Source organism: Sitophilus oryzae, unplaced genomic scaffold (genome assembly GCF_002938485.1).
Source record: "Sitophilus oryzae breed Bouriz unplaced genomic scaffold, Soryzae_2.0 scaffold_734_pilon_pilon, whole genome shotgun sequence".
NCBI lineage: Eukaryota > Metazoa > Arthropoda > Insecta > Coleoptera > Curculionidae > Sitophilus > Sitophilus oryzae.
Genome location: NW_022147345.1, coordinates 736,652 through 764,614, shown reverse-complemented (window position 1 = coordinate 764,614; position 27,963 = coordinate 736,652). Strand labels below are relative to the sequence as shown.

Sequence of the window (27,963 nt, the reverse complement as noted above, 5' to 3'; positions counted from 1 at the left end):
TGAACATCCTGTATGATTTACGATTACCATATTTATAGCAAAGTAAGTACAGACCTACAGACCATCTAAAGTAACTACCTAATATAGTTTTGATTTCAAGACAGTTCTTGTATTTAAAAAAAAATTAAGAAAGTCTGAAAAATATATATTTTTTATTTATTTACTAATATCTCTGAAACTATCGAAATAAATTTTTGATTGCTGGAAATTTGATTCATAAAAAAAAGAAACAACAAAATTGCTTGATTTAACTTATTTTATTGAAGAAACAAAATTATTTGGTTTTATTCAATTGAAAGAAAAGAAATAATATGATGTATTTATTTTGTTCTATAAATTAAGGTAATAATATCAATGTAATCAAAGTTCAAAATCTACGATTATTAGTTTTCAAGCCAGTGCCCTTCTCATTGCTGCATTGATTTGGTTTTTGAACTGCCGATCTTTCTTCAGTTTGTCGTATAAACTCATGTTGTACCTATTCACAGCATTTCTGTCCAGTACCGCAAACACGGCTTGGAACTGGGGTACACTTTTAATTATTTCTATTGTGGATAAGTTTCGCAGCGATACAGGTTGAATAGAAGACCCTGAAATAGAAATACAGTTTGTTGTCATTGTGGTCCGAACTGTATTTCGGAAACTTCGGCAGAATATTCTGCATATAAAAATAAGTAAAAAAGTTCGTATAAATGTATGTCCTAAAATGTTTAGTTTCGGAGATACAGGGTGTAGAAGTTTCATTTTTATTTCGATTTTTTCCAAATAATTTCTGATGTAACGTCAATATTTGGATGAAAATATTTTTGACATGAGAAATTTGATTTTGATGTCAATATAACTCCTACTTGTAGAGGGCGCCACCTACATATTTTTAACTGGTTTGAAAACTAATAACTTTTCGTCCGTACCTTTATAAAACTACTGAGTAAAAAAATATACATTTAAGCCTAGATCATATATACTTACGTGGATAAATCAACGCCATACGTTTAGCATTAAAAAATATATCCCCAACATCACGACATGCCATTTTCAAACCTTCTTTATTGCACTTATGAACGTTCAATAGGTTTGTCTTTCTCGAGGACCTCACTTTACGCATGCGCATTAAAAGTGGCACGTATTTCCAAAATAATTACAATTTTATCCGGTTTAGAAAGTACAAATTATACATTGTTATGGAAACCAACTTTTCATTGTCATCGTATTGTCATAATCTTGTCATAATCATATGTCATAATGTTATTTCCATTGTGTAACGACATGGTAACGACGCTTGTTTTTTGCGTTTTTTTTTATTTTAAACATTGTATTAATTACTCTTTTATCGACCGCTTTTATATAGCCAAGGATGCAAGTGTGTTCAGTGAGAAGTTAATTTTAAGTTTGTGCAATTATATTTCTATTTTTTACTCGTTGGGTTTTAATTTTTGGGTAAATACTTGTAAAAATGACAAGAAAGTGTTTGGTGTGTTGAAATTATAATATAAATGTTCCCGAATTATCTTTTCACTGACAAGTAAAGTATTCAGTTGTTCTTTTATGTATATTAAACCACATGCATACTTTCTGGTTAGATTTCCTAAGAATATTGATATTCGTACGGAGTGGATAATTTATTTTTTATTTAATTTAATTTTTGTGACAGTAACATTCAATTATTGTTCAAATAGATGCATTTTACAAATTAAATTTTTAAAATTAATGTTCAAATTTGACGCGTGGACGATAGGTCCTCGACAAGGATAGATAGAGTAGAAGCACCGCGTGTGCAACAAAAAAAGAAGATAAATGGAAGTCGTTGATATGTTTGGGACAGTTTCCATAGTGATTTACTTATCCACGTAAGTATATATGATCTAGGCATTTAAGACGTTTTTATGTAAAAAATGTCTCTTGGTAAAAATCGCTGAGTGGTTCTCGCCGAGATATTTGGAATCTAAATTATCAATACCTGTCATCATTGACATAAATTAAACATAATAATATGTTGACTAAATAGTTATTTATACTGAAATCATAAATTTGAAATGCTTTTGTGCCAAAACTTCAACTAAAACTGTTTTATCATCATATTTTAGAAAAAAGTTTATGATTAATTTAAAAAAATAAAAAGTTCCAAAATTTATTATTTCAGTCATATACATACATAACTATCTACTCAACATGTTTATTTTTTGTCAATAATGGCATGTATTGACCATTTCCATTTTAAATATCTTGAGAACGGTTACTAACTTTTTTTAAGTAGAAAACGTCGTAAATGTATATTTTTTTTACTCGGTAGTTTGCGGCGACTTTTTAAAAGGTTAGGAAAAATTATAAAAAAAGATGGTACAAATTAAAAAGAAAACCGCAGCGTACGGTTGTTCTTCGTCTGGTGAACAATAGGTGTAGGTGCATTTATTGCGACACGACGGACGATCCAAAGAGATTTGATTTAATTTAAAATAGCAGAGATATCCTCATAAAAATTTAAATTCAAAATTATCAGGTGTTCATATTAATCGACGCCGTGGTAACCGTGCTTGTTGATTGTTTCCAGAGAGAAACTAATAACTAAAGTGAGAGGGCTTGTGGAATAGGGCATTTCGTAGACAAGTTTATTTTGTCACCGCGCATCCCAGACGCGCATAGCGTTTAGGCGGTCAAAAAAGGAAGTTTTCAACTTTGCAAGTTAAACATTTGACAGGATTAATTAGATTGTCAGTAGCTTTTTCTATTTCTTAGCTCTAGAAGGAGATAACTAAAATCTGTTGATAATCGGAGCAAATCGGAGTAATAAATTGTTTTTGACTGAATGTGCCTGTTCTTTTAGCTTGTCAGAAGAGAAGATTATTGTCATTATTGATTATTTCAAGATTATTTCAGATTCCACGATTAGTCGGCATTTTTGTAATTTTTGTTTTGTGGTTGAGACCCAGACAAAACGTTACGTTTAAAGGTAAGTTTTATCTCGGTAATTATTCTAACATACCTAATAATAATAGTAAGTGCACATAATAATCGTACATTGCTAATTTAATTTTTTTGTAAATTAAAACATCACATTCTTTTCTGATACCTATGGAACGACTAGGTATTATACCTGGTATTATTTCCAGTAATACAAATTATTTTCTTCAACTGCTAGGTTCTTGTTATAGAATAAAGACTATCAAAAACATTGAATACATACGGGATACCTACTGATACTCTGTGCGAGCTCCCAACCGTGCTTCCCTGTTCACTCCCAACCAAGTTAGATAAAAAAGATACTGAAGATTGCAGCCTTGAGTTGGAGTATGGCAAGGAGTCTGGAGTTAATAAATTATTATGTTCCTACACAGTATTTTATTTATAGGTTTCTAATGCTTTAAAGTTTAATAATAAATTTTCGTTGTCAACAAAATAATCTAAAAAAACTACGAAGATTTCTTATTATAAACTTGAAAGATTAATATTCGGTTCAAATATACAAATTTTAAATTTTTGGCGTTAGTATATAGGTATGAATGCAACCTACTATATCGATAATGCGCTCATAGTTCGGGTTAGACGCCAAAGGCCGCGCCACTAACACAGTCTTCAAAAATTAACGTTGATCGGTCTCTCTCACTTTAGTTATTAGTGTTCTCTCTGATTGTTTCCATTTTGACTTGTTATACGTTCAGTTTTAGCAAAAAGCAAAAAATAATATTAATATGGGTGATTCTGATTCTGAAAGTGTCCCTCGGATATTGAAGGCATTGCGCAAAACGTTGTCGATTCCCTACTTCCCGAAAAATCAAGACAAACATACGAGCAAGCCTATGTAAAACTTGAAGATTGGTGTAAAGGGAAAGGAATCAAGAATAGTAGTAACGAAAAGGTTCTCCTGGCATATTTTGAACATCTTTCAAAACATAGGAAGGCTTCATCACTTTGGGTATATTATTCCATGCTATGTTCAGTTATATCAGTGAAGAAAAATACAGATATTAGTAAGTAAGTCCATTTAATTGCATTTCTAAAAAGAAAAACAATAAATAAACGTATTTAGGTACGTTTTTGCTTGTTTCTTATTTTAAAATTTTCGTGTTATTATGAATTCATAATAGCACTAGTGCTATTATGAAAGCCATAATGACATCCAAATGACAATGTTAAATGTGTTATAATGACATTTTCGTAGATTAAATATATTTCCTGCTATGCGTTCCAATTGTACCAACATATGTCTTTGTAAATTAAAATAAACTACTTTGAAATTAAAACGACAGACACCTCTATCACTGTCAAGGATCTTGTCGTTGGACAGACAAATACTTACGCATTACGCCATCTTCAGGAGTGAGGGACGTTCCAGGTAGTAATTCTCCAATAGAAACACGATTTTCACTCCTGGTCATCATGTGGACGCTACCTGAATACACTCCAGCTAGAGCGTTGTTGACCAGTCTCGGAATTTTCAAAGGTGCGAAAATCTTGATGATGGAGAAAGCCATAGTGACAGCGTCGGGCACGTTGGGATCACTGAGAATTTTGAAGGCCTGTGCCACATTGACGTTTCGAATTTTTAAAGTTTTTTGGCCTCGCACGCTGTCCATCATCTCTATCAGTGGTGTCAAAATTTTTCTGAAATATAATTTAGTTAGAATATCTCATTGTCTTACTAGAAGAATATAGAATAAAAATGGGAAGCAATCGACTGTGAAGGGCATGGAGGGCCAAACCTCAACCGTGGAAGGGTGTATACCCTCGGAGAAAGAACGTCTGTTGTCAGAGGAAGATGGGAATAACCTTTTTCCCTCTATAAGAACAGGAAAGTCCCCATGTATGATCAGTTATAACTTATAACTCAAGAAAGGGGGACACAATATATTATCTTTAAGGTCGCAGTGATTAACCCCCTCTACTATACTTCCACTCTACTCTACAGAGTTCCGTTTTAAGTTGGTTTCCACTTGGGAAGCAGAACGGTTCTGGTTCAGTTAAATTTTGGCAATACCACAGTAGTTTATTTTTCCAGGGTGAGTTTCCTACGATGTTCTCTATGGGTATCTCGGAAACTACTGGGGATAGAGAGTCGGTTAAATGGGGAAAGAATTGCAGTTTTGTGGGGTCATAAATATGCGCCTTTCAGATTTTTGAAAAAATTCATGGCATTTAAAATAAAACAAATATTGGCTATTTTAAAAATTGTCTCTAATTCCATTATAATCTATTTTAGACAAAAAGTTTTCAGATAAAAGTTGTAGATAATCACATCCCTAATGAGTTTGTCTTCTCCGATTTTTTCTAAAGCCTGTCATTTTTGACATATTATATTTGACAAACATGTTTTGTTTTAATGGACACCATAGTTGGTCATGGCTTCATAAAAAGCGCCATTTTTAAGCTTTTCGGTGATATAAGCTATAATATGTTTTTTTCACAAAATTACTGAGTTATAGCCAATTCTTATCTTTCTTGACTAATTTCACTTAGCCATGGAAACAAGTTCAATCTTCGTTCTCTGAAATTTGAAACTGTCACATCCATACTTTGTAAATTAAAATAAACAAAATTTGTAAATATAAATTTTGCAAATTAAGAAAAGCGTGTAGATACTCGCGCATCAAAAGAGTGGTTCCAACATGACTTTCATTATGACCCCTTTCCCCATAATGAAAGAAATGTTAAAAATTATTTATATCATAATTATATAAACTCAGGGATAGTAAGAGGTGGACCAATTGCATGGGCCTCCTCCATCTCCTGACCTATCCATTTTAGATTTTTTATGCGGTATGGTTAACAATAAGGTTTACAAAAAAAATTATGAATTAAGAGAGGCACTCGAAGTGGCGGTACGAGAGAAGTTTAATTAAGTCGATCGGTCCTTCTGTGAGAATAGATGTAGTAATTCAGTTAGTGATATTATTTTTTTAAGTTTTAGTTTGTTTAATGTAAATTGTAAAGAACCGTTTAATAATATATTCTGACTTTTTCTAAGTGATAAATCATAACAGAATAAGAATACCATACAATCTAAGTGAAATTAGTCAAGAAAGATAAGAATTGGCTATAACTAAATTTAACTTTTCTAACATGTCTTGAAAACGGTTCTCTAAAAAACGTAACATTCACCGGTCAACGTATTTTAAATTACAGTTGGGGGTTGGAACCTTTGGTGGTACACAGCAAAATAAATCACTAAATCACCACAATACACCAAAACACTTTTATTTTTACACTGGACGCGCGTTTCGCTAACCATGTTAGCATCATCAGCAGATGATTAAAAACTTCAGAGTTTATGCCATGTTAGCATCATCAGATCTGATGATGCTAACATGGTTAGCGAAACGCGCGTCCAGTGTAAAAATAAAAGTGTTTTGGTGTATTGTGGTGATTTAGTGTTTTATTTTGCGGTCAACGTATTCTCGAAAATGTATGGTCAAGAAAAGTCGAACCAATAATCCTACACGCTTTGTAATTGTAAATATGTTATTTACAATCTTTGTTTTTTTTAATTTACAAAGTTTGGATGTGACAGCTTCACATGTCTGAGAGCAAAGACCAAAGCAAAGACAATTAAACTTGTTTCCGTGGCTAACTAAGTGAAATTGCTTAAATATTATAAGAATTGGCTATAACTCGTAATATTTCGAAGAAAATATATTATAGCTTATATAGCTAAAAAGCTTAAAAAATGTGCGCTTTTTATGAAGTCACGGCCAGTATCGTTTCCATTTAAAAAAACATATGTTTGTGTCATATGTCAAAAATGACAGGCTTTAGAAAAAAACGGAGGACACGCTCTCATTAAGGATGTGATTATCTACAACTTTTATCTGAAAACTTTTTGTCTAAAATAGCTTATAATGGAATAACTTTTTCAAAAATCTCAAAAGCGCATATTTATGACCCCACAAAACTGCAATTCTTTCCCCATTTAACCGACTCTCTATGTCCAGTAGTTTCTGAGATACCCATAGAGAACATCGTAGGAAACTCACCCTATGCTAAGGGGCTCAATAAAAAATTTTCGGAAACTAATTTTTACTTACTTTTTATTTTTCTCTGTGAAAAGCTTTTTTAGTCTCTCAGTACCTGCATAGATTTCTTGACCTACGGGTAAACGAGCTTTTGATCGTTCCCTGAAGAACAACAGAACCATGTCAGTGATATCGTTAACATGAGCAGATGTTTTGAGGGTGTCTTTCAGAAGTTGTTCGACAATATGAGAGACGATGGTGAATACGCCTAAAAGAAAGCTAGTTTTTAATTAGATTAAACTTCCAGTTGAGGTTGGAACCTTAGGCTAAGAACATAGTGGAGCGACGCGACGAGCAAAACAAACCTGTGAAGACATGTATGTGTGAACATAGTAAAGCGATCTGCTCGAGCGGTTAGATCGAGCGGCGAGATCGATTCAAATAATTTTGTTTTCGTCGCTCTGTTGCGCTGTAGAAAACGATGAATTCCCAAAAATTAATAGATTTAGTATTTGTAAGAGAGATTTTATGGGATCAGAAAGATAGTAATCGCCATAACCGGTACATTTTAGATAAGTTATGAGATGAAGTGGCAACAAATTTTTGTAAACTCCGGTTTTTGAAAATTTCATGTTCACCACACCTTCTAGTTTGTTGGTTTTGAATCAACCAAATGTTTGTGACACTACTGCCAGAATTTTAACCACTGTTAACATTTTAAATTATCAATAAGCAAATGAAAATAATAAATTTGCACAAGTATCCTGCTATTCTTCGCCGTTCTACTATGTTTCAGCACCTCCAGGCTTGCTCGACGCGGTATCGCGCTACTTGCTCGCCGCTCCACTATGTTCTTAGCCTTAGACGTTACAAACGCGAAATAAAAAGAAATAAGATTATATTAGGGATGTAGTTAATAAGTATATTGGTTATGCCTTTTTATTAGTTGATGGAATAATTAGGAAACGTAGGTATAGGTATAGTATAGGTTATCATTGAAAACTTCCCAATATGTCGGACTTCAGTATGGAGGACTTAAGAAACGAACATATCTAGACTGGCTATAAAATACAATAGATTAGATATATCTGACTAAAAAATACTTTAACCCTTTACAGGGCAGTTAAGAGTTGATAATTGTATTGATAATTGTATTTGTTTATTCTTACCTGACGAACCTTGCAGGCTCATTCCACCCAGACCTGCTATGATTCGCATACTAATTATAGGAGATTGACCCATAAATGATATGATATTGACCAATTGAGTTTTCCTGGCCAGTTCGGACATGATAAAATTGAAGGACTCCAAACCATTCAGCGTTCCTATCATTTTTCCTAAAGGAATTCTGTAATAAAAATTTATAAATAATCTCTTTTTTATCTAGACGTAGCGTAATTCAACATAAAACGTACATAAAAATAGCTGTAAATTTTTATCATTTTTATTGCTCTTCTGCTCTTGGAAAACCAATATTTATTTTTTGCATAAGTTGTTCTTAACTAAAAGATGTTTAGAGATCTGCTGGATATAACGGGTGTCTCTCAAAAGTGGCTCGCCCCTTTAACTTTTTATTTTTTCTGAGCTTGCCTGATTGCCACTGATTGCCACTGATTGCACTGAAAGGTATTGAACAAGATATATCTGACAAACTAAAACGTTTGTATGTCAGAAAGTGGATAACTAGAAGAGAATCGTTGAGAGCTTCAAATGAAATTTTGAATAATAATATGGAAATACAAATGAAATAATTTTGAAATAGTTATAAATAGAAGATCCATAAATCCTGGAATATTTAATCTCTTTCTCCAAATTATCATATGCAGCTTATTTAGCTTGCCTGATTGCCACTGATTGCCACTGATTGCACTGAAAGGTATTGAACAAGATATATCTGACAAACTAAAATGTTTGTATGTCAGAAAGTGGATAACTAGAAGAGAATCGTTGAGAGCTTCAAATGAAATTTTGAATAATAATATGGAAATGCAAATGAAATAATTTTGAAATAGTTATAAATAGAAGATCCATAAATCCTGGAATATTTAATCTCTTTCTCCAAATTATCATATGCAGCTTATTGAGCTTGCCTGATTGCCACTGATTGCCACTGATTGCCACTGATTGCACTGAAAGGTATTGAACAAGATATATCTGACAAACTAAAACGTTTGTATGTCAGAAAGTGGATAACTAGAAGAGAATCGTTGAGAGCTTCAAATGAAAGTTTGAATAATAATATGGAAATACAAATGAAATAATTTTGAAATAGTTATAAATAGAAGATCCATAAATCCTGGAATATTTCATCTCTTTCTCCAAATTATCATATGCAGCTTATTTAGCTTGCCTTATTGCCACTGATTGCACTGAAACGTATTGAACAAAATATATCTGACAAACTAAAACGTTTGTATGTCAGAAAGTGGATAACTAGAAGAGAATCGTTGAGAGCTTCAAATGAAATTTTGAATAATAATATGGAAATACAAATGAAATAATTTTGAAATAGTTATAAATAGAAGATCCATAAATCCTGGAATATTTAATCTCTTTCTCCAAATTATCATATGCAGCTTATTTAGCTTGCCTGATTGCCACTGATTGCCACTGATTGCCACTGAAGGTACTGAAGGTATTGAAGATATATCTGACAAACTAAAATGTTTGTATGTCAGAAAGTGGATAACTAGAAGAGAATCGTTGAGAGCTTCAAATGAAAGTTTGAATAATAATATGGAAATACAAATGAAATAATTTTGAAATAGTTATAAATAGAAGATCCATAAATCCTGGAATATTTCATCTCTTTCTCCAAATTATCATATGCAGCTTATTTAGCTTGCCTGATTGCCACTGATTGCCACTGATTGCACTGAAAGGTATTGAACAAAATATATCTGACAAACTAAAACGTTTGTATGTCAGAAAGTGGATAACTAGAAGAGAATCGTTGAGAGCTTCAAATGAAATTTTGAATAATAATATGGAAATACAAATGAAATAATTTTGAAATAGTTATAAATAGAAGATCCATAAATCCTGGAATATTTAATCTCTTTCTCCAAATTATCATATGCAGCTTATTTAGCTTGCCTGATTGCCACTGATTGCCACTGATTGCACTGAAAGGTATTGAACAAAATATATCTGACAAATTAAAACGTTTGTATGTCAGAAAGTGGATAACTAGAAGAGAATCGTTGAGAGCTTCAAATAAAATTTTGAATAATAATATGGAAATACAAATGAAATAATTTTGAAATAGTTATAAACAGAAGATCCATAAATCCTGGAATATTTAATCTCTTTCTCCAAATTATCATATGCAGCTTATTTAGCTTGCCTGATTGCCACTGATTGCACTGAAAGGTATTGAACAAGATATATCTGACAAACTAAAACGTTTGTATATCAGAAAGTGGATAACTAGAAGAGAATCGTTGAGAGCTTTAAATGAAATTTTGAATAATAATATGGAAATACAAATGAAATAATTTTGAAATAGTTATAAATAGAAGATCCATAAATCCTGGAATATTTAATCTCTTTCTCCAAATTATCATATGCAGCTTATTTAGCTTGTCTGATTGCCACTGATTGCCACTGATTGCACAGAAAGGTATTGAACAAGATATATCTGACAAACTATAACGTTTGTATGTCAGAAAGTGGATAACTAGAAGAGAATCGTTGAGAGCTTTAAATGAAAGTTTGAATAATAATATGGAAATACAAATGAAATAATTTTGAAATAGTTATAAATAGAAGATCCATAAATCCTGGAATATTTAATCTCTTTCTCCAAATTATCATATGCAGCTTATTGAGCTTGCCTGATTGCCACTGATTGCCACTGATTGCACTGAAAGGTATTGAACAAGATATATCTGACAAACTAAAACGTTTGTATGTCAGAAAGTGGATAACTAGAAGAAAATCGTTGAGAGCTTCAAATGAAATTTTGAATAATAATATGGAAATATACAAATGAAATAATTTTGAAATAGTTATAAATAGAAGATCCATAAATCCTGGAATATTTAATCTCTTTCTCCAAATTATCATATGCAGCTTATTTAGCTTGCCTGATTACCACTAAAGACCCGTTTTGATTTTTAGGATCACAGAAACAAATTTAACCATATTTTCATATACCCGGTTCGTCTCAAAAGTGGCTTCTCACCCCTATAACTTTTTTTATTTTTTCAGATTACAGAACGAGATTTGGTATGTTAGTATATGACATAAATTAGGATTGATTTACGTATTCAATTATTTTCGGTCACTTCCTGTTTCACCGCAATCACTACAACTTTTGATTTTTAAATGACACCCTCGGTACTTTATTTGATAGAAAATTACACTCTGATTAGAATGACATCATATGTTAATTTTTGACATTCTCGAGTATGGTTTATTTTCGACAGTTTGACTCAAAATACCAAGTGTATGGTATCAAATAATTCATAAAAAAAGCTTTTTCGAAATATGCTAATGAGCCACCCTCGTTCTGTTTGAAAAAATTGATATGTGATTAAAAATACGATTTGGGTATCTTTTAACCGGTCAGAACAAGACTAAAAGCATTAGATGATCAAATTTATTTTTCCAAGGCTCCTTGATTAAAGATTAGTGTTTTTAACACAACCATGGCACTATAGATTGAAATTTAAAATACAATTTTGTTTTAAGCGAAAATGTTAAAAGTTGACATATGATATCTACTAATATACCAAATTTAGTTTTTTTATCTAAAAAAATAAAAAAGTTATAAGCGTGAGCCACTTTTGAATTGCACCCGGTATATTTTTATATTTTTATTTGAAGCCGTATAGAAATTTGAAAAAGTATAAAAAGTGTTTCCTCTTGTAACTATCGATAACATACCTTATATTCAGAGAAGTTAATTTCCGTAATCCACACCTCGTAGCAAACATACTAAAAGTTCTGATGACTTCCCAGATAGCCAACGCGTCAGATTTCAACACTAACCAGCCGCCGGTATGTAAATCGATGAATCGGGATATCATGAATCTGACCAAGTGTTCTGCTTCATCAAACAACTTCATGGTACCCGCAACAACTTGACCTGAACCTAATAACATCCGCCAGATTAAAGTTAGATGGTATAGAGTAGGAGCACTCCAAAATAATGAAATATCATATAATATTGATATACAGGGTGTTCCAATATTCCCTGGACATAGAACTAGGTACTACGTATTTTTGGAATCAAAATAAGTTCATTGGACACAATTTACCTCTATACAAAAGTACTTCGTTTATGTGTTAAGACTTTAAAAAAATAAACACATTTTTTCAGATATTTTAAGGATCGCTATTCCGATTTGACTGAAATTTTGGGTGTCTATGTTTTGCTAAGCGCTTTAATATTTTTCTTTCACAAAAATCAAGAATGTACGGGAAGGGTGAAAACTAAACCATCTTTACATAAATTTTAGTATAAATATTTTCAAACTTAACTAACGACCAGGGGTGGATGGGGAAGTGGAAACCGGCCCGGGAATAACAGGCAACCCCACCGAATCCACAAAAACAAAATGACCATAACGAAGAAACATATTTTATTTATTAATATACAGGGTGTCCCAGAAATTAGTGCAAGTATTTTAACTGGTAGTATATTTCGGCTTCAGAAACACGCCTATGAGTTTTTTTTGCGAAGATTTTTAATATTTTGAAAAAAAATTTGGAATTTTTTTTATTTTTAAGTACTTAAAAAAACATAATTTCTTGATAATATGGCAACGTAGGTAGTAGATTAAATTTACATGAAAGAAAATCCGGAAAACATCCAGAGGTTCTCAAAATTTAAGCAAAAAAGCATTTTTTGTTTAAATTTTCAAAGTAAAATAACTCGGTTATTTTGTACTTATTACATATCTATATCTACTTTTTGAAGCCCCCTGCATATTTTAATTTTAGTGTAAACAATTTAAAAGCTAGCAAACGACTTTCATATAACTCTATATTCTTTCTTTCTTTCTTTCTTTTTGCATCTTTATACCAAAAGGTACGTTTTTTCGTTAAGCGTAAATTATTTATACCTATATAAGAATTTCTAAACATGTGACATGTGAATATTTTCCAGTATTGGTTAACTTTTTGTTATTTTGTTTATTTGTTTTTTCATTAGTTTTATTTTTCATGTTAATTTTACACTTTTATATGTTTTTACGTGTTTTTTGTTTCTTCTTTATGCGTAAATTTTTTGTTTTTATTTAGGAATTACTAAACATGTAACTATTTGCAATATTGGTACTTATTGTTCAGTCATAGTTAACTATTTGTTATTTTTGTATATCGTTTGTTTTTCGTTAGTTTTGTCTATTTTTAACACATTTATTGTTTATCTATATGTTGTTTTTATACCATATGTTATGTTTCTTCGTTATGCCTTATTTTTTTTTTGTTTTTATGTGGAAATTACCAAACATGTTACTATTTTTATTTTAATCGGCAGTATTATTCTTCAATGTTAGTTCCCTTTTTAATATTTTTGTATGGTTTAATTTCATCAGTTTTTTCCATGTTTGACACTTTTTCTGTTTATTATGTTGTAAAATAAAAAAAAACATCATAATTTTCAAAGATATTTAAACTCAATTTTTGATTTTCTTAAAGCAATTTTTAGATATAAATATAGAAAACAATATTTTGTTTTTATAAGTTAATAGGGGATGGGCGCTCGTTACAGTTAGCACCGGGCGGAAAAGTTGCTTAAACCGGCACTGGATAGGGAGTAGTAAATATAAAAACGTAGATCTTACGCATGCACACCTTATATAATACAGCAAAGATTTTTATACATCAGTGTTAAAATGGTTTACAGGCAATAAACTTCTTCTTAATTCTGACAAGACAAACGTTATATTTTTCAAGACCAAACAGTCGAGACTACCAAATATTGATTATTTAGATTTAGCAAACAATCGAGTACTGTCGTCTGAGAATACAAAATTTCTTAGGCTGTATATTAATGAAAATTTAGATTAGTCGTTTCACGCTAATACATTGTTAAAAAAACTATACTCAATGAGTTAGTAGTAAATATATGATCAACAAACTTATATATTATGTACTAGCGTGTACCAGCGACTTCGTTCGCGTCGAATTAATCATTTGTAATGGTGATGATAAAGCAAAGCAAGAATTTCCATTAACATACAAACTGGAACCAAACCAAACCAAAAACGGTAAAGGGAAAAAATGTTTCTTTTGACCAAATCTACCCCTTCAAAATACTTGCACTTATTTCTGGGACACCCTATATAAGTAAGGCTGATTTTCGCTCGGGCGAAAAAATCTCTTTTGACTCCGATTTTCTGAAATTTTGAAATTGTCTTGATCAAAATTTTTATAAAGATCAATATCAGATCGGACATATGTATTTTTACTACAAAATAGCTCAGTTTCACAGAGTTCTACTGTTTTATTTCCATTATCGATGCTAATTTGATCTTGAATTTGCTATGATTTTCAATCACGATTTTGAGAAACTTTTTGAGACTTTCTGATTCATTCACTTCAGCTGGCCCAATCCTCTGTGAAATACATTATTTTTAGCTTTTCAGGTAAACACATAGTAGAAAGAAATTCTCTCTTTTCTGGTACAGCAGCAGCCTCGTCGTGTATACGTGTTTTAATTTTTGGTATAATTCTCATCATGTAATTTTTACTCGTTTCTACATTTGGCATCTTGTATGATAATGCCATGACTTAAACGAAAAAAAATCTAGGCAATACCTAGGCAGTGGATATAAATGTGTTCTGAGGTAGTTGCTATGTTACGGTCCATAATAAAATATTTGGATTTTGGAGACATTAATATTTTATTATCTAATCTAGTTTACATCTTATTTAACTCTTCTCTGCTGTTTCACTAATTTTTAGTAAAATTGTTCTAGCAACATTTAAAACAACAACTTAGATTTAACTTTTAGTTCTCAGACTTGGCTTTTAGTCTGTCCCCAATTCAAACCAAGCCATCTTCATGTTTTCCCTCAACCGCAGAGTTCGCGTCAAATTCGCCTACCTTTGAGAGGAGCTCGAAAAGTATTGCACCGAGGCCCCAGTTGTCAAAGCTACGCTACCATATTTATAGTATACACTATCGAGACTATTTAGATGAAATTCACTCTTTTTTCTGCTGTACCCCTGCCGGAGTCTTTATTAATTATTAATAAAAGAATAGTGGTAAATCTATACAGGATGAGTCTTAAATAAGTGCAAATATTTTCAGGGGTGGTATATTTCGACCCCAGGAACACGCGTCTATGAAGTTTTTGCAAAAAAAAGTTGTTTCACCGCAAATGTTCCCACGGTATATTTTCTTAATCTTTGATATTACGGCACAAAAAGAGATGGAAATACAGAAAAATTTCGGTGACCTTTTTTTTAAATATAAATCAATTTTTTTAAATAATTTTCAACTTTAATAACTCTGTTATTTTGGACTTATTTGAAACACGGTAAAGAGAATGTCATAATATGTTTCTTTTATTCATATCTGCCAGCCCTGAAAATATTTGCACAAAGCAGCACAAATAAAGTGCACTTACAGACTCACCTTGTATAATAAAACATTTCAAACGGAACAACAAACAGATGTTTATTAAAATTATAAGTGTCTCAGAGAAAGACATCTAACAATAGTTATTTTACAAATTGGTATTTATGTTTAAAAGCAACTGCCGATTATATTGATCTAATTGATTAGTTACTTAGGCAGTCACTAAGAATCTTACGTAACTTTAGTTAGAAGATTAACCATTTAGTTTTTGATAAATCAATCTTTTTTTTTGAGCTCTGATTGGGATCGGCCCACCGGTCCATCTTCCTACCGGCCCACCGGGAATTTTCCCGTTTTCCCAGATGGCCCATCCACCCCTGCCAACGACCAATTTTTTTTCGTAAAACGGACCTTCTACTATTTACTACATTTTTTGTCTCTTGTTAAAAGAAAACACAGCGCATGTTTTTTTGAGGAAAAAGTTATTTTTCCGAAGCTGATTTCCAAAAAATGTTTTTTGTCACATCAAGCTATAGAGGCGCATAAAATCTATTATCTATACTAATATATAAAATCCTTAAGTGACTGACATACTGATTAATCACGATCCTGCTCAAATCACTCAACGTAAGAAGCTCAATTTTGGCATACAGGTTGATTCTAGGGTGTAGAGGTTCGATAAGAAGGGATTTTTCTAAATTCCAGTTCCAAGGGGGCGAATCAAGCCCTCAAATATTACAATATTTTTTATTTAAAAAAAAACGGTCAAACTTCCGAAAAAACGCTTAAACACGTATATTTTTTTTTTACGAAAAATCTGGTCATTGATTAATCACGATCCTGCTTAAAGCGCTTGACGTAAAAAGCTGATTTTTGGAAAACAGATTGACTTTAGGGTGTAGAGGTTCGATAAGAAGGGATTTTTCGAAACTCGGATTCTAAGGGGGTGAAACTATCCCTCAAATATAAAAATATGTTTTTATTTAAAAACCGGTGAGTTTTTCGTTTTTCGGAAAATATCTTAAACATGTATATTTTATTTTGTTGCTTTACATATTTTAAGATTTTTATAAATTTATACAGGGTGTTTCATAAAATATGACCATTGAGTAATCACGATTCTGCTTAAACTGCTTGACGTTTAAAGCTGATTTTTGGCAAACGGATTGACTGTGGGGGTGTAAAGGTTCGATAAGAGGGGTTTCTCGAATCTCAAATTCCAAGAGGGTGAAACGCCCCTCAAATATTACAATATTTGTTATTTAAAAAACGGTTAGTCTTTCGGGAAAACGCTTGGACAAGCATAATTTATTTTTTTTTACATATTTTGAAATTTTTTAAAAAATCATACAGTCCAATACATTGGACTGTATGATTTTTGTTTGAGGAATAATACATTCCAAAAAGTTGGGTGATTTCTTAACCACGATTCTGCTTAAACTGCTTGACGTAAAAAGCTTATTTTTGGCAAACGGATTTTTCGAAAGTCAAATTCCCTCAAATATTACCAATTTATATAATAATATCGCCATATTGTTTTTTCTCATGCTGACATAAATGTGAGAAAATTTTATCCAGTTTGTATGTTAATGGAAATTCTTGCTTTGCTTTATTATCACCATTACAAATGATTAATTTGATGCGAACGAAGTCGCTGGTACACTCTAGTGCTCTAATAATCTAGTTGGCAAAAATATGGAATTTTATGTTAGTATCACATAGTAATAGCTTGACAATAAGTTTCATAAAAAGTTTAAAAAATTAATAAATTTTAAATTAATTAACGTTCGGGTTTATTTTTTTATTGATGCCCTCTAACGGACAAACGAAGCACTTTTGTATAAAGACAAATTATGTGCAATTAACTTATTGTGATTCAAAAAATACATAGTTCTTTTATGTTCTTGGAAAAATAAATTCTCCAAAAATGTTTTTCTCGAAAATTATGCTATGTGGCGCTTTTTACAAGAGACAAAAAATGAAGTAAATACTATAGAGGGACCATTTTACGAAAAGAAAATCTGTCATCGGTGAAGTTGAAAAATATTTAGGTACACTAAAATTTATGTAGGGGTGGGGGTAGTTTTCGTCCTTTCCGTACTTTTTCTTGATTTTTGAGAAAGTAAAATTTTAAAGCAAAACAAAGTCACCCAAAAGCTCATTCAAATCGGAATAACGGTTCTTAAAATATCTAAAAAAGATGTTGAGTTAGGTTAGGTTGAGTTGACCGACTAACCCTTGCGGTATAATTGACCTCAAGTCCAAGGAAGCAATAGAGAAAGAGGAATATATTCTCTATTATAGAGTCAGGAAAACACCGGTATCAGGTCTAAGGAGAGTCCAAGTTAAAGAGGTGGAGAAAATGTAGACAGATCCTCCAGCCTCCACCTTACGGGTACTTCAGCCGGGGACAAGCTCCTCGACTGTGAAAGGTATGGAGGGGTAAACCCCAATCGTGGAAGGGTGTATAACCTCTTAGAAGATAGATGCCCACTCCTCGGAGGATGAATATCTGTTGTCAGAGGAGGATGGGAAATACCCTGTCCCCCTTACAACAGGAAGATCCCCATGCATGATGTGTTATGGACTATATGATGAGCTATAACTCAAGAGAGGGGGACACAATTGATCTTTAAGGTCTCCCCCGCTTACTCATTCTACATAACTCTGATTGGTAAACCCTATTAATCTTTATTTCAAAGAATAATTCGAAATCTCAAAATTAAAGACAACGACAGTCTAAGAAGATATCTTGTTTATAATTTACACACCACCATATTATTATATACCACTTTCAAAAGGACATTTAAAAAGTCAACAAGTTTGAATGTTCAACTAGTCAAGTTCGAACAGAAATGTCATTTCAACGCTTACTGGGATATAACTTTAAGTTGATTACCCGGTATTGTATTATTGTATACATACCTATAGTAGTTTGGGCATAACTTTGAAATGTCTTTCCAAGTGTTTTAAATACGTATAATATAAGTTGTTCGACCTCTATGTTCTTACTTGAGGTTTTTACTGAAAAATAAATAAATATAGGCAAATATTTCTTGGACTGATTTTTCTTTTGGTAACAGGTTAGTTACAAAATTTCGTTTTTTACATACTCGTTAATAAACCGTAATAAAATATGTTCATAAATGCCATTTTTTTTTCGTTTAAGGCTGTATTCTGTTTTCTACTCGGTTTTCTACCTTGTCATGGCTTTCTGTCCCATTTCAATGTTTTGTCTAAAATTTTGATTATCATGGAACACGGTTTCTAAAAATGTCAGATATCAAAAAAAATCTTGTCCGGGCTGTTTAAAAGCTGTTTTGCAAATTATTTTTTTACATTAAATATCATTGAAAAGATGAATCAAACGTGAAATAAAAGTTTTATAAGCGATACCGAATTAACTTTTAGTTACGTCATCGAGGGCACGATTATTAAATTCATTGTTGTCATCCATGGACGTATTCGACGTCGGACTGTCTAACTGTAATTTTGGACGTAGAAGCTAGTGAGGTTCCTCACTAAGAATACTTATATTGGAGCGTTTTATGAGTGGTTGCCATATTGTTGAAATTTCTATATACATACATACATACAGCCATTACTCGCTGACAAGTATTTGACACGCATCAGAAAATGGTCACGCAAGGCGTTTTCTTTCATGAACTTTTCTGTGACTGAAAAACCCGATACGTGATGTTATGAGCCTACCGCAAATCTCATTGCTTTGTTGCCTCTTTACTTTTTGGTTGTCGCTGTTAACTGAGTTTACAATTCTTCTCCATTGAGTTCTATTGTAAGCTGATTCCTCCCACACATTCTGCATGTTAATCCCCTTTAAGTATTTGTGGAAAATGTCTTTGTACCTTTTGAGTTGTCCACCCGGCCTCCTCTTACCGTCTACAAGCTCACCGTAAAAAAGAGATTTCGGTATGCGGTTTTCTTGCATTCTGCATACGTGACCAGGCCATCTTAAGCGGGATTTTGTAACCATGACCTCAATACTCTCGCAGTTAGCTTTTTCAAGTCGTCTGTTGCAACTTGTTTAATGCGTTCATGTGTCGGCGGTACGGCACCCAGGTTTCGCTCCCATATAAGATGGTGGGGATTACAATTGCTCGATACACTGCAAGTTTTGTTTTTGTACTTAAATCATGATTGTAGAAAACCCTGTCTTTTAATTTCCAGAATGCTCTTGAGGCGCTGCTAATCCTCTACTGTATTTCAGAGTCGATATTGGCCTTTTCCGAAATCAAACTGCCAATAGTTCTTCCAATAGTTCTTCTCCGATTTTTATAACATTGTTGTGATCTTCCGGGGGAGTGCACACGATATTGGCTTTGTCGATATTTAGCTTAAGGCCCAAAGCCTCGTATGCTCAGGTATATTTGTTTACCATTTCTTGTAATTGTTGTAACGTGTTTGCAACTAGAGCGCAGTCATCAGCGTATTGAAGTTCTGTGATGAATATTGTACGTGTTTTTGCCCTGAGTCTTTTTATGTTGAACAGACCGCCGTCGTATCTGTATCTAATGCCCAATCCTCTCTCCTGCAGCTTGCTGTCCACTATAATGGAGAGCGCTGCCAAGAATATGTTGAATAGGAGAGGCGCTAAGACACATCTCTGCCTAACTCCTGTATTTGTTAGGAAGGGATCGCTCAGAGATCCATGATGGTGACACTCTTGACTTGTTGTTGTTATGGAGGCTTTTACACAGTGTAAGAAATTTGTTGGGTACTCCGAACTTTTCCATAATTGCCCAAAGTGCATCCCTCTTCACAGAGTCGAAGGCTTTTGTTAAGTCGATGAATGCAACATAAAGTTTAGACTGCTGCTCTTTTACTTTTTCCTGTAGTTAGCGGATGGAAAATATGGAATCGACGGTGCCACGGTTGGTGCGAAACCCCGTTTGCGATTCTGGGAGGATTTTTTCTATATGTGGGTGCGGGCGGTGAAATTTTTATACTTGGATTGCTAAAGACTTTTTATTATTGTTAGAAAAGAATACGGCCTCTTTATATATGCGCTTTTTCCAGTGGGGAACTGGAACTGGAACTTTTCTTTGTGGACACCCGGGCTTCCGACCATTTTATGTTTTGGTGCTTGGACCACACATGATCTGCAATGCCCGACTTCATTGTTTCACCTCTTTGCTTTTCTTGGTTTGATGATTCCGGTTTTTTTTTGTTAGGAAACTCTTTGGAGTAGTCGTAGACTTAAAAACAGTTTTAATTTTATACTGCTTAGCTATTCGCCTGATAATAGGTACATCAGTAGTTTTAGGTTTTAGTTCACATTTGATAACGGTAAGTGATACTTCTGACCGAAACGTTGTGTAAGCAAAATAAATAAAGATAATGGAAGTCCGAAATTCTTTTAGTTTTAGTAATAATGGAAATTTCATGGAAATTCTTTTAGTTTTAGTAATAATGGAAATTTCATGGAAAACAGAAAAACGGAACAGAAAACCATAACCAAATTAAGGTTGTATTCCGTTGAATACAGCCTTAATGTATTCAGTGTTAAAATCAAATTAATATTTCAGTTAAGCCGAAAGAAATATTCATTATTTTATGAGTATGTGAGTTTTGTGAATTATAATATGTGTACTGTAGCCAAAGTCAAATTTAGAATATGAAAACCAACGAAATGACTCTCTGTGCAACAATTTCGTTATCACTCTATATTTGGCTCTTATTATTTAGTTATTCTTATTAATTAACTTACCTCTGCTGTCTCGGTTAAATTTGAAAACATTTTGTGTATTATTGTTATAAGTTTCTTGCACTTTGTAATTTGCGATTATTTCAAATAATGATGCTGTGGAAACTGGTGGACTAAAAGAATATAAAATTAAAAAAAAAATCTAAAACGATGTTACCGAAGAAAAATCAAACATAAAATCGAATAAAAATAAATAGCAATAGACTATAACATATAACAGAGGAAAAAAAGTCGTCAGAGTTGTCTTGGAGAAGGAGATCGCTGTCAATTTATATGTAAAATTATTTGGTATATGCCATAAATTCTCATTTCGAAGCCAACTTGACACCGTTTTCTACGGTGGTTCGAGTTGAGTACTCATAATTTTAATAATTACTAATTGATTATTACCTCTCTATGTAAGTTCCCGTATTAAGATAACCATTCAATATAACAACATGTCCTTTTGAACCGTTAATCACAACTGCCTTTCTTCCCATACAATCCAACACTATAGCTGTGTTTGCTGTTGAGTTTATTACTGCTATTTGGTAAGGTGCCGACTGTAAAAAAAAGAAGTTAAAACCATGTAGTCACCTTAATGTGAAGCGAATCACAGTATTGACATTTTAAGGACATATGAGTCGTATTAGGTTTCAGCCTTTAGCGATATAATAAAGACGGTCCTACACGATGTGGCGAACACCTTCAAACGTTGGACGCACAGCATTTGCCACATCGTGTGGGAGCGCAGAAATCCATGTGTCGAACGTTCGAAGCAAGTTTTTAGTTAAAATGGAATGCAATAATCAAATGATAATGGAATTTATTTCGATTTACGAGAAATATCCTATTATATGGAATCCCAGGCATTCTTTTTCTTTTGCTTCTGTTGTTTAGTTCTTTTGCTTCTTAACAGTTTGGCACAATTTAAAACTATCATACCAGCGGCAATCCCAGCTCTTAATATATTATCCATATCTGCTCAAGCCAAGAGTACGCAGACACTGAGTTAATTTTTACAAATGTAGCGCCAGGTTTGCGTCCAACGTTGGAACGAACGTTCGAAGCATCGTATAGGAGACACATTCGCCAATTGTAATATTGTCGAAAAGTGTGTCAAGTGTTGGTTCGAACGTTCGTTCGAACGTTGGACGCATCGTGTAGGACCGTCTTAAGAAACTAGCTTTTTCCCGCGACTTCGTCCGCGTATATATCTCGAATTGTCCATGAATTTCCTTTTTTTTTCATGCACATATTTTGAATAATCGTTTACCCTTTTATGTATAGACCTAGTGAGCCTTACAAATTGCACTAATTAAACTATGTTTCGAAAATTAATAGTTTTAAAGCTATTTTAGATGAAAGTATTGTATAACCTTTTAAAAAATAGATTTTTCATTTTTCACTTAAACTTTATAAAAACCGTCAATATAACAATTTTAAAAGCATTTTTATCCTCTTTATACGTTATTATGTATTTACAAAAATCTTAAAATATAAAAACCTTTTTTTATTTTTTCTTCCTCTGTATATGACTTTACGACAAACTTTGTTTACAAAAAATATAACTTATACAGTTCTGAAATAAACAATTTTAATAATTCTGAAAATTAGTATTTCAAAGAAGTTCTATTTTGGCCTCAAAATTATTTTGTAAACTTGTTTTTTACACTTTTTTCTGTAGGTATCCCTCCATTTATTGAGACTAATTATTATACAGGGTAATCCAGAAATAAGTGCAAGTATTTTAACTGGTAGTATAGTTCAACCCCAGAAACAAGCCTATGAGGTTTTTTTCGCAAAAAAAAAATTGAAAATTCGAAATTTTTTGAAAAATTTTCTGGAAGTTTTTTAGTTTTTAGTTAAAAACATAATTTCTTGATAATATGGCAACATAGGTATTAAATTAAATTTACAAGAAAGAAAATCCAGAAAAGATCCAGTGGTTCTCAAAATTTTAGCAAAAAATCATTTTTTTTTGAAATTTTCAAAGTAAAATAATTCCGTTATTTTGGACTTATTTGAAAAACGATAAAGAGAAAATATGTTTCTTTTATCGAGATCTACCATCCCTTAAAATACTTGCACTTATTTCTGCGACACCCTGTATATGATTGGATAGAGTTTTTAATCTACCCTGTTTAATCTAACTGACACACCACTGACAATGACAAATAATTGATTTCTGAAGGTATCGTGTGCTAGGTGTTTCTCAAGTATGTTTTAATATTTGTTGATTTTACATAAAGAAATAGCTATTAAACAATGTAAAAATAGATAAACAATCTGCAAATACAGGGTTGCTGTTTGCTGTTATGTATGGAAACCGTCGATTATTAGGTAAAATATAGGAGGTACCGCAAAAAGTTAAACACAAAAGTTATAGGATTTTTAAATATCTATTAGCGAGTAATACATTTAAGTATACAGGGTCGGTCATAAAGTCGTGGCACATCAAAGTTTCATTTCTTTAAATAGTATATTACTGCATATTTCAATTCTTCCTTCAATTCTAAGCAAAAATCGGAATACACACAATGTATCTCAAACCAGCCGTTTCCAAGTTATTGACTTTTGTAAATATCACATACAATTTGATTTAATTCATTTCGATTAGAGGGTGTCAAGAAAAAATAAACCCGAACCTTAATTAATTTAAAAAACTGTTACTTTTGGGTCGGCATTTACATGTGTTGAAGTAAATCGCATAGGGATCTTATTAAGCCGGAGTGAGAGAAATGCGGCGAACCGACGCGACGCGCGACGGTGGGCTGTTGCGGCGTTGCCGATACGCCTTTCCTTATCAAGTAAAGTAAAATCACGATCGCAAACCGCTTATTTTTAAAAGACTATTTTTTCAAGAGATAACTAGATAAAATCATTAAACATGTTTCTGAGCATCTGAAATGAAATTATAAGGATATCGTTAGGGTGTCATTTTTTTATAACAAGAAAACGTCAGTAATCGCGATAATTTAAAAACTCAACTTTCTAACACATGCCCATAACTCAAGAACCACTTTAGATATTGAAACTTTTTTTTATTTTCAAGATCGGATATTTTACAATATGTTTACATAAGAAAAATTCGATAAGGTTGTTTTTCCATTCAAAAATTGTAAACAATCCATCCGTTTACTTTTAGAGCATAGCAATTTTCAGCAATCGTGTAATTTTTTTATTGATAAAGATTTTCACATACTGTCTACAAAAAGAAAATACAGCAGAAATATTAACAAAGTTCTTGAAACTACAATCTATTATTTCTAATAGATTTCGAGATATCGATTTTTGAATTCAGAGTTCTAATAGCGCGACCACTATCGAACACCCACTCAATTCCACTTATTTTTACCAAAAATGCAAGTGTTTCTAGCTTGCACTTAAAAAAATTCAAGCTATAGGGAAAATTACGACTCGTTAATAAATAAACAAATTAAGTATCACGAGACGTAATTAAATCGTGAAGCTGAACGCATGACGTAGCCCTTTCCCTAGAACTTTAAGTACTGACAGAGGTATTGATTGGGTCGACCGGTCAACTGCGACAAATCTGCTATATCTCCTTCCATGTCTCTTAGCGATGTGCACAGTTTCTCGGTTTATTTCATACGTTTGACAACGTGTTTACTGTCCTCTCTTTGTTCAGTACATTATAAACGCATTGTACTCTTCTTACATACGGAAATCTCGACCCAAGACTAACCTTTGCCAGCCCTTAGTATAATTTGTGGTACTAACATAAATATAACTGCAGGGTTTTGTGATTTTAGATGGGAATTGATATTTATATCTGAGAGTAATTCACAGCCTTCCATTTGGAAACTTACTGGTAATAAAGCAACGTCTATAGAATACAGAGAAAAATTACCCAGAAGAGTGTGATTTCTGATCGGGTCAAAAAATTACCTTTGTTTTACTTTTACCTTGGATGTGAAGAAGCAAAGTTTATTATTTTTTCCATTTAAATTGCATGGTTCAAGGTCATTTTCAAAAGATCCGTTATTTCGAAGAAGCACATTTTGAACATTATCTAGATCCAAACTAGAACCTGGAAAATATAAAATAATATGTATTATTTCCACAGTGTCATAGAGAAAGTCTCCTTCATATGGCATTTTTTAGTAATTGATATATCGAGGGTCACACGTTTTTAATAAAATTTTATTATTATTTTATATTTTTTTGCAATATTTTCACAAAAATAATTCAAATATTTTATTTGGTAATAGAGCATTGATATTTCGGCTCTATAATATAATTATTCATTTAAAAAACAAAAAAAAATTGTGTGTGCACTATGTGCGCATATTAGAAGTGGAACTTCTCATGCTGGAAGTACACACTCGCCGAAGCGACCCGAGGTGCGTTAATATAAAACCGTATACCTACTATTCTAGTTTTATAATCTTATAATGTTTTTTTTAATTTTTATTAAAATACGATAATTCTATTACCCGGCCGGACCATTAAACCAAAATACTAATACATCTACAGGGTGTCTTAAAAAACATGTGCCATCTCTCGTGGGGAGATTCCTCACGTAAAAATAAGATTAATTTTTCATATTAACATTACTTTAACACCCTGTAACTACGAAACAAAGCAGAATCGGACCTATGTTGATATGAAAATTTATGATGAAATCAATGGGTACTTATTTAAAACTCTCACAAGTTAATGATATTAAAATTTTTTAAAGGTTGCTATTAAGACTTGGATCCAAGCAAATTAATAAGATTGCGTTTATTTCATCAAGGAGACCGAAATAGACAAAATATCAAGAGATAACTTTTAATCGGCATTAAACTTCTTACACTATTTCGCTAACAAGAGAGAAAAAAGTCAGTGGCGTACATGCATTTTTTAGAAAAATATTCCAGAGATAACCCATATGCACGTCCGTGATGAATTTATCGACACTTTTGTAGCTTTAAAATATGTTGCATTTATGGTAACTTTTACCCCCAAAATTTCATTCGAATCACTAAAAGTACTTGGAAGAAAATTATAATAAATCGAAAAAAGCAAGTACCCATTGATTTCATCATAAATTTTCATATCAACATAGGTCCGATTCTGCTTTGTTTCGTAGTTACAGGGTGTTAAAGTCTTCATTTTTTTTCGATTTATTATAATTTTCTTCCAAGTACTTTTAGTGTAAGTCTTAATAGCAACCTTTAAAAAACCTAGACCGTTATTCAGAAGCTACAATCGATGAAAATATGCATGAAATCAAGGTTGGGACAGTTTCAAGTTTATTATAGTGATTTTTTTAGCTGCGTTGTCATAGATCGTTATCCAGTGTTGCCACAAGCTTATGTTTCATCGTGGTAGATTATCACGAGATAACGAGGTTAAATTGTTTTACAACGGGGTAGATCTACCCCGAATGGGGTGGCTGTGGCAACACTGCCGCTATCACTTTTCCTCTCGTTAGCTCGCGCGTCACGGCTGTCTCGCATGCGCCACGCGGCCGTTATTCAAGGCCGTGTATCACTAACCATCAACTAATTTTAAGTTAATCTTAATTACCATCAGTTAATGCTAAGTTATATATCGCTATATCGCTAGTCATCAGTAGATGATTAAGATTTTAATATTTTTTTTTTATCTTTTAATATTTTTTTTTCTTCTACTAAAGTGTTTTGGTGTAATTCAAAGTAAAAATTAACGAAAGTCAAATTTCGCCTTAAAGTAGTAAATAAAAAAGTCGAGCTTAATTTATAGACTGAACGCCAATCATTCACACGCAAATATGCTTTTTTACTTTTGTTTAAATTTATTAGTAATTTTATGTAGAAATTTTTATCGAGAATAAAACAATATAATCTATTATGATTACTAAATAATAATACAATTAAAATAGTTATACAAATTTCCCTACAAATTTGAAATTTTGTAGGGAAAGCAAAAATACTAAATAATATACTTTACTTTCTGCAACTACCAAACAGCATCCTAGCAGTAGTAAATACGTCATTCTTGATACCATTTTGAATTACTTAATTCAATTATTTTATTATTGATCTGATAAGAAATTTCCTATTCCACAAACATAAACAAACTACAACTTTTCTGAAACAATCGCAATTAAAGGCTGATTAAATACTGAAGCAATGGTAAAAATAATTTTTAATGATTCAAAAACAAAATGTTTTAATGTACAGTACGTGACGCGGTAAGTTAAAATTTTCCACGATAAAACTCTGATTATTACTAGGACATAAAATATTATAATATAGTCTATACAATCATACTTGAAATCATAAAAAAATCGAAAATTAGAGAAATTAGAGAGAGAGTTTTAAGATACTTGTTGAAATGTCTTATTTGTTTGTATTTTGTAATGTCACATTGTTACTAGGGAATGCAATCCCGCACCAAAATCTCAATCCCGCAAACCCGCGGGATTAAAGCAATCAATCCCGCGGATCCGCAAAATTGCGGAATTAAACAATAAATGCTCCTCTTTGTACTCATTAAACTGGCTAATAAAAATGTTTTATGCAATTTAAAACAGGCTATAGTAGCAGAAAAGTATTTATTTCATATTGGTGCAATACAAATTAGAAAAAACAATTTGGTGGATTATTTTTAATTTTTTGTTTTAAGAAAAATACGAGGTTTTTTCGAAAAATATGCATTTAGTCATACATTTGGTCCTAAACGGTACAAAAGGCATTGTACATTTTGCATAGGCCCACAATTTATTGATATAGCGTGTATCATAAATTAGATGTACAGAAATTTGGACCGATGTATACAGGGTGTTG

The 27,963-nt window shown here is 32.2% G+C and overlaps 1 protein-coding gene across 1 annotated transcript; it reads right to left on the bottom strand.

Moving 5' to 3' along the window:
• Nucleotides 1-242: 242 nt before the first annotated feature.
• Nucleotides 243-27,316, bottom strand: LOC115888373. Its single transcript, XM_030908090.1, has 10 exons — nucleotides 27,125-27,316; nucleotides 25,114-25,238; nucleotides 21,596-21,747; nucleotides 21,209-21,318; nucleotides 18,406-18,504; nucleotides 11,835-12,042; nucleotides 8,114-8,292; nucleotides 7,017-7,212; nucleotides 4,295-4,599; nucleotides 243-590 (listed from the first exon to the last, which is right to left on the bottom strand). Exons 1-10 carry the CDS (start codon nucleotides 27,180-27,182, stop codon nucleotides 391-393), a joined length of 1,632 nt encoding a protein of 543 aa, XP_030763950.1. The 5' UTR covers nucleotides 27,183-27,316; the 3' UTR covers nucleotides 243-390.
• Nucleotides 27,317-27,963: the final 647 nt, after the last annotated feature.

Coding starts and splice junctions, on each gene's coding strand:
- LOC115888373 (XM_030908090.1), bottom strand. CDS start 27,182: ATGGTATCAAGAATGACGTATTTACTACTGCTAGGATGCTGTTTGGTA. Junction 18,505..21,208: donor ATTTAACCGAGACAGCAGAG/GTAAGTTAATTA, acceptor TTTATTTTTCAG/TAAAAACCTCAAGTAAGAAC. Junction 8,293..11,834: donor TTAACTTCTCTGAATATAAG/GTATGTTATCGA, acceptor TTTTTATTACAG/AATTCCTTTAGGAAAAATGA.